We start from the raw sequence: 12,620 nt of genomic DNA, 5'->3' as shown, positions 1-12,620 counted from the left end.
GCAAAAGGCAAAAAAATACCCTTAAATGAGGTAGCGTGCCGGTGAACGTCTCACTACCCGCTGTGGACTCCCAGTTTCAGCGGCGGGACGGCCGGCTTGCCAAAGCCCTGAAAAATTAACCATCGGTCTCGCAGACCGCTAGGAGCCAGTTCCAACGAGAACAGCGCAGGGAAGTTTTATCAACACGTCAGGTAACTGTAAGCCCAGCCTGTTCCCCAAGACAAACCAAGCCAAATCAAAACACTTCCGGGATGCCCTGGGGCACAGCGACAACTCCCGGGGCAGGAACCCAGACCGTCTCTGAGACAGGGGGTGGTGGCTGCACGCTGTGAGGCTGGGGCGGTCCTGCGGCCCCGGAAGTGCCAGCCTCGCGAGACTTCCCCACAGCGCACTCGCCAACCCAGGGCTGTACACACCGCGGCTGCGCAGCCGCCGGCCACCCCGGGGTCCGCCCCGCAAGTTCCCGTCAGCCGAACTGGGCAGGCGCAGGTCGGCCTTGCTGCCCTCTGCCCACGGTCACACGTACGCCGCCAGAGAGTCGCAACAGCCTCACCCTCCGGAAACAGTGGCCTCGAGACGGCACACTGTGACGGCAGGGAAATCCCTGCGTGTCCAGAATCATCGGGAAAATGAAGAACACTTACGAGACGCTGCTCGTAACATGCTGAAAAAGCCTAAGACAACGCACAGGAAGGCCAACCACACGTACTTGGCCTTCAGACTAGTAACATCCGCTCAGCGTACCACTGGCACTCACAGATGCCTTCAGCCAGACTTCATGACCCTCGAGAACTGGGGCGCTCCTCCCCCCTCCCCTCTGCAGTCCTGCAGGAATGTTGTGAGGATGCGGACGCAGCAGGCATGGGAGCCAGCACCACCGCCCTGCTGGAGTGTTCTGGAGTCTGCACTGAGGGGCAAGTCGCTTCCATTAACCCCCTTGTGACGCTTGTATAAGAAACATTGCTTCAAGAACAGTATCTGTAAAGGTCTGCCCCGCAGCGCTCTAAACATAAATGAAGAAGGTGAAGGGGAGTCCGCTTACGGTTAACTGTTAAATTGTTTTAGTTGACAGCTTAAGCTGTAAAGTATGTGGAATTTTTTAGGTGATAGATGTTTATCACTACAAATTAGGAGCATCTGTTATTTTAATGAAGGAGAACAATGGAACTGCAGAAACTTTAGACTTCTATAAAGTACGTCTAAAAACAAGTTGGTGTGTCTTAGATTCTAAAACTGTACGTCATCTTTCTGCCAATGACCTACTCGTATCTCTTACGAGCACCGAGTTTCTTTACAGTTTTGTCTGTTTTGATTGGATTGATTACCCTCAACCCCTGGAGTTTGACTCTATCGCCATGTGTGTCCGAAGACGAGCACAGAGACTGTGTGTCCCCTCTGCCAGACAGAGGGGTGTAATGAAGAGTGACTGAATGGCTTTTCTCCACTAAGTGTAGGAGACTTGGCTGAAATCCTGTGTCAGAACGACTAGAACGGGTGCAGAGACTTCATGCGGGAGACCTCCGTTTTCCGGAGCTCGCCAGCTGTCTGACAGCTCTCTCCAGAAAGGACGCTTTTCTCCGTAGAAGATACCAACCTCACGAACTCACTTTTCCACTCTTAGACGCTACTTCTAGTCAACGATTATATAAATGAGGAAAGCGGGTTAGGAAAGTGACCCTCCTCAACAACAAATCCCCACCTGAGGGTACTAACTAGATGCCATCTCTGAACCACTATGGGGCGGGACCCCTCAGGAAAGGCGCTACTGGCCCAGATTCTCCTGTCCCCTTCGGTGGGAACTAGGTTCTCTTGTCCGATACTCTCCCAGAGGACTTGTTACTGGTCATTTTGGTTAATGTGTAGCTCCAAAGAAATACCGATCGGGCACACTGTCTCCTCGTGCTGCTGGGTGTGAGAGCCTTTGAGTGGGGACACCCCACGGGCGAATCCCAAAGCCGAGGCCACTGCGGACGTGCACACGAGGGGGACCCAGGGGACGTGGAGCCAGTGCAGGGTGACTACCTGGTGTCATGGGCACCGCTGATGGGTTTGGGCGGCACAGCGTCGCTGCCGGAGGGACCGGGCCGGCCGGCGGCGGCCACAGTGACGGCAGCAGCAGGGCCGCCGTGGCTCCGCGCGTCTGAAGGCACGCTCCGAGTGCTGGCACGAGAAGAGAAGCTTCAGGAACACAGATGAGGAAAGGGAACGGACTCTTGAATCGTTTTCAGTTAGAAATAAAATAGGGTGAGGAAGGGAAAAATATTTAAAAATATAAAATGCAAAGTTTTCTTTGAGATTCAGGTCTAAGTATGAAGAAGAAAAAAAACTCATGATTTTGAAAAGTAATTGTGGTCTTCTCCTAGCAAATACTGTCAAATAAAATTAACTTTTAAAAAGTGATCCTACAGGGGAGAGAAAATGCTCACTCCCTCAAGATGCAGAAATGCCACCACATTCGAGGGAAAGACTTGGTACGAGAGTTCCAGAACTCACGGTAGTACTTAAGTTGCTTTGAGGTTACGTAACACGCATAAAAGTCAAGACTGAAAAGATCATTCCAATTGTTTCTCCACTTCTAAACTGACGTTTAGGATGGTTTTTCAAATGCTTATTATGCTATGCACACTCACATTTGATTTCCTGAGGTCATTTTCAGAGAAAAGAAAAAGAATTATTCCAAAGCCGGTCAGCATTTAGCAGCCTGAAGTTATAAATAAGCAGAGACACTAAGTTATCTTGAAAGGAACAAGTCTTGTAAACTTGCATGTCTTTTTCTCTTGCAGCTAAGGCACTGTGGTGTATTTCGAGATAAGGCAACGAAGAGCTTTTAAAAAAGGCTGAAGGAGGACACGGAAAGGATTCGTAGTTACAGAGCAAGCACCCAGGAGCCCAGACAGTGAGCATGCACGTCAGAGGAGTCATAAAGCAAATGACTAGCTGAGCACCAAATACCTGAATCCCTCTGGAGTCGGGATAATCAGATGTGGGTTAGGAGGGTCACTGTGGCATCGCGGCACCTTCACGGGACGGGGACTGTTCCGATGGATGGCTGCCAGTGACAACGGAGACAAATGCAAAGTGTTAAAGGGGTGGACAGAAGATGCCGAACCAGACAACTTAGCACAAACGGGATGGGCCTTAATTTTGCTGGTGACCAAAATAAATCCATTACATGAGTAAGAAAATCGTACTATACCTATACTCATATTGGGGAAAACATCGCTTTTTAAAAGTTAGTAAAAGTTACATCACACAAACTTTTAGCCATTGAAAACATTTCTTAACATCCCAGAGAAAAAGTACACAACGGATGCAGAACAAACAACGTGGCCCATGTTAGAGACCGCACCGTGGCAGCTCCAGTGAGAAAGGGCTCTTCCTGCTGGCTACACTTTTTGAAAGATTCTGGTCCATGCTGACGCCTCAACAGGCTCTGAGTCAGGGAGGGTCGCTGTCATTTTCCTGAGTACGTGGAGTTTTATTTAGTTCTTTTAAATCTAGAATGAGGGGGGCCAGGCACAGTTTAAACAGGTTATTCTTTTGTTCAGAACACATTTTCTTCTCTTCTTTGTTTAAATAGTCTGGCAAAAACTGGATAAAATTTACAATAAAAATTTAAAGGGATAACCTTACCTCATGATTACAAAAACGCTGATAATTGTCCTTTCCCTGTAACTAGACAGAGCTAGTGTTGCACATGTATTAAATTGTCTATTTCACCCTGACATGTTGTCCCCTTACTTCTGACTCCATTTTAACTCTCCTTAATTTTGTAAATGTCCTATTTTCTTTTTATGTGAATAATTTTACTCCACGTGTTTTATTCACTCCGTATATGCTTTGTCCTAAGTGGAAACACTTCCTTCTTCATGGTTTTGGTTTCTTTTTAACATTACACAGGAAAGACAGCAGAAGTCCCCCAAACGGAGAGATCTGAAGGGAAAACTTGCAAAATAAAAATCAAGCAATTGTTAAGAAAAAAGTCAAGCAATTTGTGTCTCTGGCTCATTATCTCAACAATTACAGTAGTAAATAAAAAAACTCCAATTGTAACAAAGATAAAAAGAAACAAAACAATAAAAATGCCTTGGAGAAGATGGTGATGTCTTTAATTGGTGGTATCTTTAATTCAGCAAACGTACTGGGAACTTCTGAGTCAGAAACTGCTACACACTTTCCTCATAAAGGTATAAAAGAAATACCTGCTGCTAAAACACATGTCCCCAAGTTTTATGTTCCTCATCACAAAACAGAACATTTAAGAGTATATATGACCAACTGCTGAGAAACTGTGGTATTTTATTGAAAAGAAAATCCGAACAGCCAATAAAAGGAAAATAGATGCTCTAATTTCACTGGCAATGTTACTAGAGAGATGTTTTTCAGGGCAAAAACGAACAAAACAAATGTCCCCAAGGAAATGGTGCAAAAAAATTGCAATACCCCCATCATGGACAAAACGAAGCCACTAAAGAGAATGAACCGGATCCATTCCTATTGACAGGAAGGAATTTCTACGATTGTCAGATAAGAAAACCAAGAGATTACTATCCAATGTGATCCAGCTTTTATACAGTGAAGCGAACGACCCTATCCACGCTTGTGTGATTACAGGAGCAGAGCCACACACAGCAGAACGCGCCCGTGCAGCTCCCTGAGCACATGGAACCGAGGGGAGGCCACACACCAGGCCGTGCTCAGTGGCTACGAGCACAGAGCACAGGGAGAGAAGACGGTACATAACGGAACGACAGCTGGTGTGCTCTCCATTCATTAACTGCCCTCGTAAGGGAAGGGCACAAAACGAGATGCGGACGGCTGCCGCTCACAGGACACTACAGTTTACAGCTCTCATGACCTTTACTGAAGCCTCATTAGCATCCAGTTGTAAGCATTTGCAGAGGAGCCTCTGTGATGTTGGATGAGCGGCCCCGGGTCAGCAGGATGTCAGACGATCTGACTCGGCCAGTGCTGTTCCCAGCAAGCCACATGGCCGAGGGGACAAGGGGCACCTCCAGCCCACAGATGGCACTGCTGACCCACTGTCCCACCAGCAGTTTGCAGAGAGGCATGTGAGTAATTAGTGATGGATCGCACGTTAGCCGTGATTACCTAGCAACCATAGGAGGATTGCTTTTTTTTCTTTTGCAATATTCTTCTACCTTGAAATTTTTTCTGCATGTACATTTTCTACATTTCTCTATATACTCTTCCTACATTGTAACTTTGCCACCATGGAAATGATTCCTCACGTAGGAAAAACTTTAAAGAAGTGATTTTTACTGAATTATTAATGATGTATTCTTAGTGAAATATTTTAGATCAGAAAATCAAAGGTTTTAGGATAATATGATTAATCAAAAATTTGATAAGAATACAGAACACTATAAAATTGTAACATTATATAAAATGTTCAAAGAGTTTTGTAAATGGTGACTTTCATAACAGCCTCGGGAGAAAAGCAGGTATAAACTGAGTGAACTGTTTTTTAAGTATTTATTTATTTTTGAGAGACAGAGAGTGCGTAAACAGGGGAGGGGCCGACAGGGAGGGAGAGAGAATCCCAAGCAGGCTCCGTGCTGTCAGAGCAGAGCCCAGTGCAGGGCTTGGACTCACAAACCGTGAGATCATGACTTGTACCAAAATCAAGAGTCGATGTTTAACTGACTGAGACACCCAGGTGCCCCCTGAGAGAATTTTAAAGATCAAGGAACCAAGCATTAAAACCCAGTGAACTAACTTTTCTATAGCTAGCAAATACCCTTTAAGATATAGTTCCTCCCGCTCGAGAAATTTACCATTTATGAATTATTTTATTTTGTGTAATTTAAACTTTTAAAATTACTAAATTTTCATTTTTGGATGTTTATTGCATATAAATAGAGTTTTGCTTTTAGTTACTATCTCAAGAATGGGGTAAGGCACGGCCTTTTTCTGATACATACTTTGTTGTAAAGTTTCAACATACTCCATAAGACTGTAATATTAACTATAATTGAAAACTCTAATTGAAGTACATCATAGCATAACTTGTGTTTTTGTCTTTTTAAGTAAAATCAAATAAGAATTTACTATGTTAGTGGGGACACAGGTACCGTCTCAGCTGTGAAAAGGGGAACAATTACACTTGCCCCCCTCCAGCAGGAAAGGCCCTTCCTTGCTCCTTAACGGACAACTGTCTCCAAGTCTTTCCTTCCCAGAAGAAGAGATTTTAAGGGGGAGAATAAAGTGTTGGTGTGCAAAAAATAATGAACTAAAATGTGTAGTTAAGACTGCTGGCAGGCAGTGAATGCCGTGTGCTGGCATTTTAATCTTCCTGCTGGATTTGGAAGGACTATGGTCTTCTCCACAGACACACCTCATTCCTGTAACTTTCACTGTCGTTTTCCGGAATACCGTTAAAGAACTTCTCTACACCGGGTAAACGGCCACAATTACAAGACGATGCGCTTGCCCAGACCAGGAGGTTCTAGGGGAAATGTTCTAACTGCCATCTTACCAAGGTACAAACCTGTAACAGGACTGTGCGGCTTTCCTATCACATGGCCAATGCATTCATTCATCAAGGCTTGAAGACTCTGGAAACCCGAGGAAAATAGCAAAGAAGAAGGGGAATGTACATTCTCTCAATTAGTAAGTAACACAAATTAACCTTTCAGTATATTTAAAAGAAACATGCTACCCTTAGTCAAGATTTTCAAAGTTTGTTTCAAAGAAAATAGCTATAAACATAAACACAAATTGCACATAACTTATAATGATAATACATACAATTCTATTTTTAGGAACAAAAACAAATTCACATTCAACTCCCCATAGTGCAATGATGTGCACAAGCACATCTCTACTACTTGAGGCTAAAATGAATGAATTCACATGCTGAACACCATCTTTTGGAACTGATGGAATGTACTGGAATAAAAGTGATAATATTCAGCATTTGGCACTACCCCCTCAAATGGCACATGCTCGTGTGAACCAGCTAGTCCCTCGTTAAACTGCCAAAAAGCAGCAACTAGTAAGTCAGCAATTCATAAAATCTGAAACTGACAAATATTTTAGAAGTGCTAGGCTTCCCAGCTATCCACGGACTTAGCCAGTTGGACACTATTGTTATGAAAAGAAAAGAACACGGAATTTCTTCCTATGCTATTAAGAGTGCTTTTACTTTAGAATTATCGTTACAATTATGAAAATAATATTTAAGAACAGCTATAAAAAATACACAGAAATAGTAATCAATTCATTTCTTTAATGAAAACAAAACAAAACTCTAGAACATTCCATACCAAGAAGTCATCTTCTGGCAAAGCTGAAATAAAGGCAGGTTCAATGGCTTGTAGAAAATCAAAACCTTGGGTTGCCCACCTGTTACATGAAAAAGTTCAATAATCACAAAACCAAGAAAATACTGTAGCAGTTTTACTCTATACAATACTGAAATGTAATCTGACTGGAAAATTATGGTCTAAGAAAAAACATACCTTTTGGGGATGAGTACATTTATAGCATGTTTTGTGAGAAAAGGACAAACAACTTCTTCATAAAGGAACTGGTTACCAATTTGTTTCCACTTACATTAATAACAGGCTTAAATTTCATGAGGGAGGGAAAAAAATTAGCAATCAGGAAGACCTGTCCAGGGAGAAAGTGAACTCCCCTGAAGTTAACTCATTATGGAACAAATTTTGCTTTTAATCTTTCCAAGCACTATGGAGTCTGCTGTGTTAATAGTCTCATTTAAAAACAAAACAAAGCAAAATCCTGATGGCCAAAGAGTTCAAAATGCTCCTTTTTGTGTCAGCTGCTCAGAAATCTCACATACAATATGCAAACGAAATATTACCAATCCCATATCCCTTGTATTCCTGCATCTTCCAGCTTCACAGGCTGCTCCAACACTCACACTCACACATGCTCACGCACTCACAAACACATATACACATGCTGGCTCTCTCTCTCTCTCTCTCTCTCGTCTCTGCTGGAGAGACCGGAGTACTGAGTTACTTGCAGTTCCAGGAAACATGTCCTTGGTCATTACCTGGGTCTTGTACCTCGACCGCTCTCACATTTAGTTAGGACATAGTTCATCCACTTCCGGGCAAAGCTTATATATTTGTCTCCTATCTTCTGTCTAAACTCTCCAGACATCAAACGAACAACTTCTTTATGATACTGTAAGAAGATTTTGTGCATATCAAAATGAAGAAGAAAATAACGATTATACAACTATCTCAACGCTACAAATGCCATGTCTGTTTAAAATGTCATTTTTCTAAAAACAAAAAGCAAAGTCTAATTAAAATTTACACATTTTTAAGAGCATAAAAAGTTACAGATAATATAGTATCTTAAAGTGCAGCTTCACGATGTTTTATTCGTAAGTTGAAATTACAGACGTACTTTCATGATAGTAATCATCTCACGGAAGGTTTTGAACGCAGAAAGCTGTTAGCACAAAATAAGAACTGGGCAGCGACTGGCCAGTCTAAAAGGAAACCAGCATTTCTGATACTCAGCAGCGTACGATGAGTCGTGCCTGACGAAGCCGTGATCACCATCAATAGTCTGACGTGAGTGCGTTACGGAGCAACTGCAAAGCTACACTGTGCTTCTCCTCTTACTCTGTACCTACCTCGAAACCAAAGTTGTACCCCTGAATCATCGCCTCGCGGTAGTACTGCTGCAGCGTAACAGACTCAGATTCGTCAACCTCCGCATCAAATTCGGAAGTGAACATGTGGTCCACTCGGTCGATGGCATCGCTTATTCTGTTGCAAAGCTCTAGCGCGTCATTCTGAAGAGGCCCAAAGCATAATGAATACAAACCAAGCAATCACCTAACACCTACTGCATTTTAGAGGAAGACTCCTTTCGTCATCACAGACGTTAACCACTGCAATATATTTTAGCCGTATTTATTCTAGTTATTCAAAAATAAAGGATATTTATTTACTTATTTTCATGTTTGTATTCATCATTTGTATTAGGTCTTCTTTAACATCTTATGAAATCCAAGAGGAAAAATAAATCCATTTAAAACGATAATGTCTAGGGGCGCCTGGGTGGCTCAGTCAGTTAAGCATCAAGACTCTTGGTTTTGGCTCGGGTCATGATCTCAGGGTTTGTGAGTCTGAGCCCCACATCGGGCTCTTCATTGATGGTGTGGAGCCTGCTGGGGATTCTTTGTCTCTCCCTCTCTGTCTCTGCCTCTCCACTGCTCTCTCTCTCACTCTAAATAAATAAACTTAAAGAGAATGCCTAATTACTATTTGGTCTCTGAACAGACGCTTTCCTCTTCATATTTTGCACATCAACCACCAGCTGCTTTTCCCCCCCGGGGCGGTTGCTGAAGTGTAAGTGTGGTTTCAATCCAACATGTGCACCCTGTATTGTCCTTCTCATCTCCCTGCTGCTACTTGCTAGCAGCCTGGGGGTTCTCAGCTAGGGCTGATTTCACCCACCTTGTGCCAAGGGGACACTGGCAATGTCTATTTTGGTTGTCACAATTTGGGGAGATGGGGTGTGAAATCTATTGGTATCTAGTGTGTAGAAACCAGAGATGCTGCTAAATATCCTACAAAACAGGGCAACTGCCCCAAAACAAAGAATTCTTGACCAAAAATGTGAATACTGCTGAAGCTGAAAAGCCCTGTCCCCGCTGGCACTTCATTGTCTCCGCAGGCAGGACGACAGCCGCTCCAAGCTGGACCCCCACCCCGCCCCTGAAACGCAGGCATGTACACATGGTCTCCACGGGGCGCTCCCCCTACATACTGCTTCAAAATGCTCTTCCTAAATCTTCAACAACTCCCTGAGGCCTAGAAAAAAATAAAATCCAAAATCTCTCAACAGCCTTTTGTCCATCTAATTTTACCAGCTTTATCTCCCCTAACTTTCCACTGTGTCCACCAAGATCCAGCCAAATCAGACTATTTGATATGTGGTGAGCACTCCGGTTCCCCTGATCCAGAGCAATGTTCCTTCCCAGTTTGTATCTTCGGTAATCCTATAAGCTGAAATGCCTCCGTGGTGGCAATTCCCAGATGCTACGAGGTTCTAATACCTCCCTCCTCAGGACTTCAGTGTGGCAGTTCAGGTCCTGAAGGCCATAAATCCCTTAGGCTCAAGAATCATCACTATCTTATATAATTTTACACTCTCCAGAGTTCATGGACTCAAAGACAAAGTCTCTTGCCCTGCTACTGGAGTGGGAAGGCAAATGATGAGAGAATGTGTTTCCAGGTAAATAAGACAAATCAGACTGACAGAAGAAAAACAAATGTTTATCAAATTACTTCTGATTTCAAGAAGTGCTGCTTCTTCAAGCAGTCAAGCCCTGATGTGACTAAGAAGGCATAACTGATGGCCTGTGGAACAGTGTGGATCAGACCACGGCTGATGACTGGGGTACAAGGCAGAAGTGGTGAAAACAGGAAATCCTGGGAGAAGGTGAGGCTCTGGCTTGCCCTGGACGTGGAAGGCCTGACGCCTGTCTACAACTGCTTTCTCGGCTGTATTTCATTTGGCTGAAGTATCTGCTAAAGCAAGGTATAAACAAGGCTTCTTTTAGATTACACATTACTGAGGGGCGCCTGGGTGGCACAGTCGGTTAAGCGACCGACTTCAGCCAGGTCACGATCTCGCGGTCTGTGAGTTCGAGCCCCGCGTCAGGCTCTGGGCTGATGGCTCAGAGCCTGGAGCCTGTTTCCGATTCTGTGTCTCCCTCTCTCTCTGCCCCTCCCCCATTCATGCTCTGTCTCTCTCTGTCCCCAAAATAAGTAAACGTTGAAAAAAAAAAAAATTAAAAAAAAAAAAAAAAGATTACACATTACTGATCTGGAGTACCTCTAGCAAACACTGGTAATTGCTAAAGAAGAAAGGAAGCTGGATTAGAAATAAAGAGACATAAATTCCAGTATCAACTTGGCTGCTAACCCACCACGTGCCATTAAGAAATCACGTAACTGTTCAGACTTCTATCCTGTCCAATCCCAACGTTCTACGACTCCAAGAAAGATGTGGGAAATTTTTAGTTGAAGTGTGGGAAAATGTGTATTGTGAAGAGGGAGAACGGAGAGGACAATGTCGGACTTCAGATTCCCCGCGTGGCATTACACTGTCACACCCGGACTCTTCCACAGCATTACCACGGAACATCAGTCAAATAGCTGAGGTAGAGGTGGCAGGTGAGGGAGACGAGGCAGGGGGAGGCAGGGGAGGGAGAGGCAGTGGGGGCGGGAGAGAGAGGCGGCAGGGGAGGGAGAGGCGGCAGCTAAGGTTGGGGTGGCACCAAAATACCTTTAGCTGCTGCAAAGCCTTGGCGATGAGCGGCTGACTGGATGTCTGCTCCTGGTGCAGAGTCATGAGTCCCTCGATGGACTGCTGGAAGGCCTTCCTCTGAATTGTGAGATGGGCAGACTGCATGACAACTAGTAAAAGATTATCCACCTGGGAGGAAAATCAAGCACCGGGCTTAAAAACAGACCCACTTAACGGTTTCCCATTCCAGGTGAACCCCTCGTCCAAAAACAATGCCAACCTCACAGAGCCACCAGGCCAGGAACCACCGGATCAGAAAGCAGTTTTCAAGCAGAGCTACGCCTGGCAGTGGGCCCTACGTCTAAAGTCTTCCACACAATAGTGAAGAATCCCACGGAACTGTGTGGGCACGATGCCTTGAACAGCCTAGAACCACAAGTAACTCAATACTCCTGCAGCAGTCTGTGTGTCTGTGTGTGCGTGTGTGTGTGTGTGTGTGTGTGTGTGTGTGTGTGTGTATGTGTGTGTGTGTACACGTGCTGGAGCAGTACATAACGCTGGAAAATGCAGGAATAAAAGAAAGTGACCTGAGTGGCTTTCCATGAAACAGACAAACAGCTAATTGAGACTTCTTTAGTTTTTTCTTTCAGTGACAGTGGGTCACTGCAGTATTTCGCATAGAGGTGTGATGTGATCATAGCCGCGTGTTATGAAGGTCATTCTGAAAGTACCCAAACAAACACAGACTTGGGGAGAGGGAAGGTGTGGCTGGAAGTGTGACAGTGCAGCAGTCCAGTCCCGGGATGACAGAATCGAACTGCGGTGGTGGCTCCGGACGGCACAGAAAGCGTCACGTCGCGTGCTGGAGATGCTTCGGGTGTGCTAGGGCTGGTGACTAACCGGGGGGTAGAAGGACGAGTTTCCACAGTCACACTCTGCGTTAAACACCTGAGTGGACACAGCAGCATTCACAGAGACAGAGAACACGAGCAAGAGAGCAGGTTGTGTGGAGAAGAGACAGCCGTGCGCTCAACTTTGGCCAGGCTGAATGCAGAGGGCACGCGAGGGTTTCTTCCAGGTTGTAATTAATGAGTTATTTCAACCCTCCTGGGGTTGAAACCCTCCCTGTCGGGGAGGTAGGTAAAAAGCTTCACCACAAAAATGGAAGCTAACAGCAAGTCAAGCAGAATACGCGAAGAAGCGGAACTTCTGAACGGGCGAGAGAACTCCTGTGAGAGTGCGAGTACACAGATCACGGCTCAACTAGGTAAGGACATAAGTAAAATACTCCAAATATTCCAGTATAATTTAACATACACAATTTGAAGGAATACGCTGGTACAAGTCGTGCTACAAAA

At 44.7% G+C, this 12,620-nt stretch overlaps 1 protein-coding gene across 10 annotated transcripts in view; it reads right to left on the bottom strand.

Moving 5' to 3' along the window:
- MAP3K4 (mitogen-activated protein kinase kinase kinase 4) overlaps positions 1-12,620 on the bottom strand; it is a 113,711-nt gene that overhangs the window by 15,934 nt on the left and 85,157 nt on the right. For 7 of the 10 annotated variants that reach the window (XR_007152023.1, XR_007152024.1, XM_047857822.1 and 4 more), the window contains exons 11-17: positions 11,302-11,451; positions 8,636-8,797; positions 8,042-8,175; positions 7,290-7,368; positions 6,500-6,578; positions 2,953-3,049; positions 2,023-2,160 (exon numbers count right to left, since the gene is read on the bottom strand). Coding sequence is in view for 8 of the 10 variants with exons in the window: in XM_047857822.1 (XP_047713778.1) it covers positions 2,023-2,160; positions 2,953-3,049; positions 6,500-6,578; positions 7,290-7,368; positions 8,042-8,175; positions 8,636-8,797; positions 11,302-11,451 (839 nt within the window). In the remaining 2 variants the exon portion in view is untranslated. The remainder of the gene's footprint in view (positions 1-2,022; positions 2,161-2,952; positions 3,050-6,499; positions 6,579-7,289; positions 7,369-8,041; positions 8,176-8,635; positions 8,798-11,301; positions 11,452-12,620) is intronic. The other 3 variants (XM_047857816.1, XM_047857819.1, XM_047857820.1) reach the window with 3 other exon arrangements.

Source organism: Prionailurus viverrinus, chromosome B2 (genome assembly GCF_022837055.1).
Source record: "Prionailurus viverrinus isolate Anna chromosome B2, UM_Priviv_1.0, whole genome shotgun sequence".
In the NCBI taxonomy this organism is placed as follows: Eukaryota; Metazoa; Chordata; class Mammalia; order Carnivora; family Felidae; genus Prionailurus; species Prionailurus viverrinus.
Note: the sequence above shows the minus strand (reverse complement) of the source record. Positions and strands in the feature narration are given on the sequence as shown.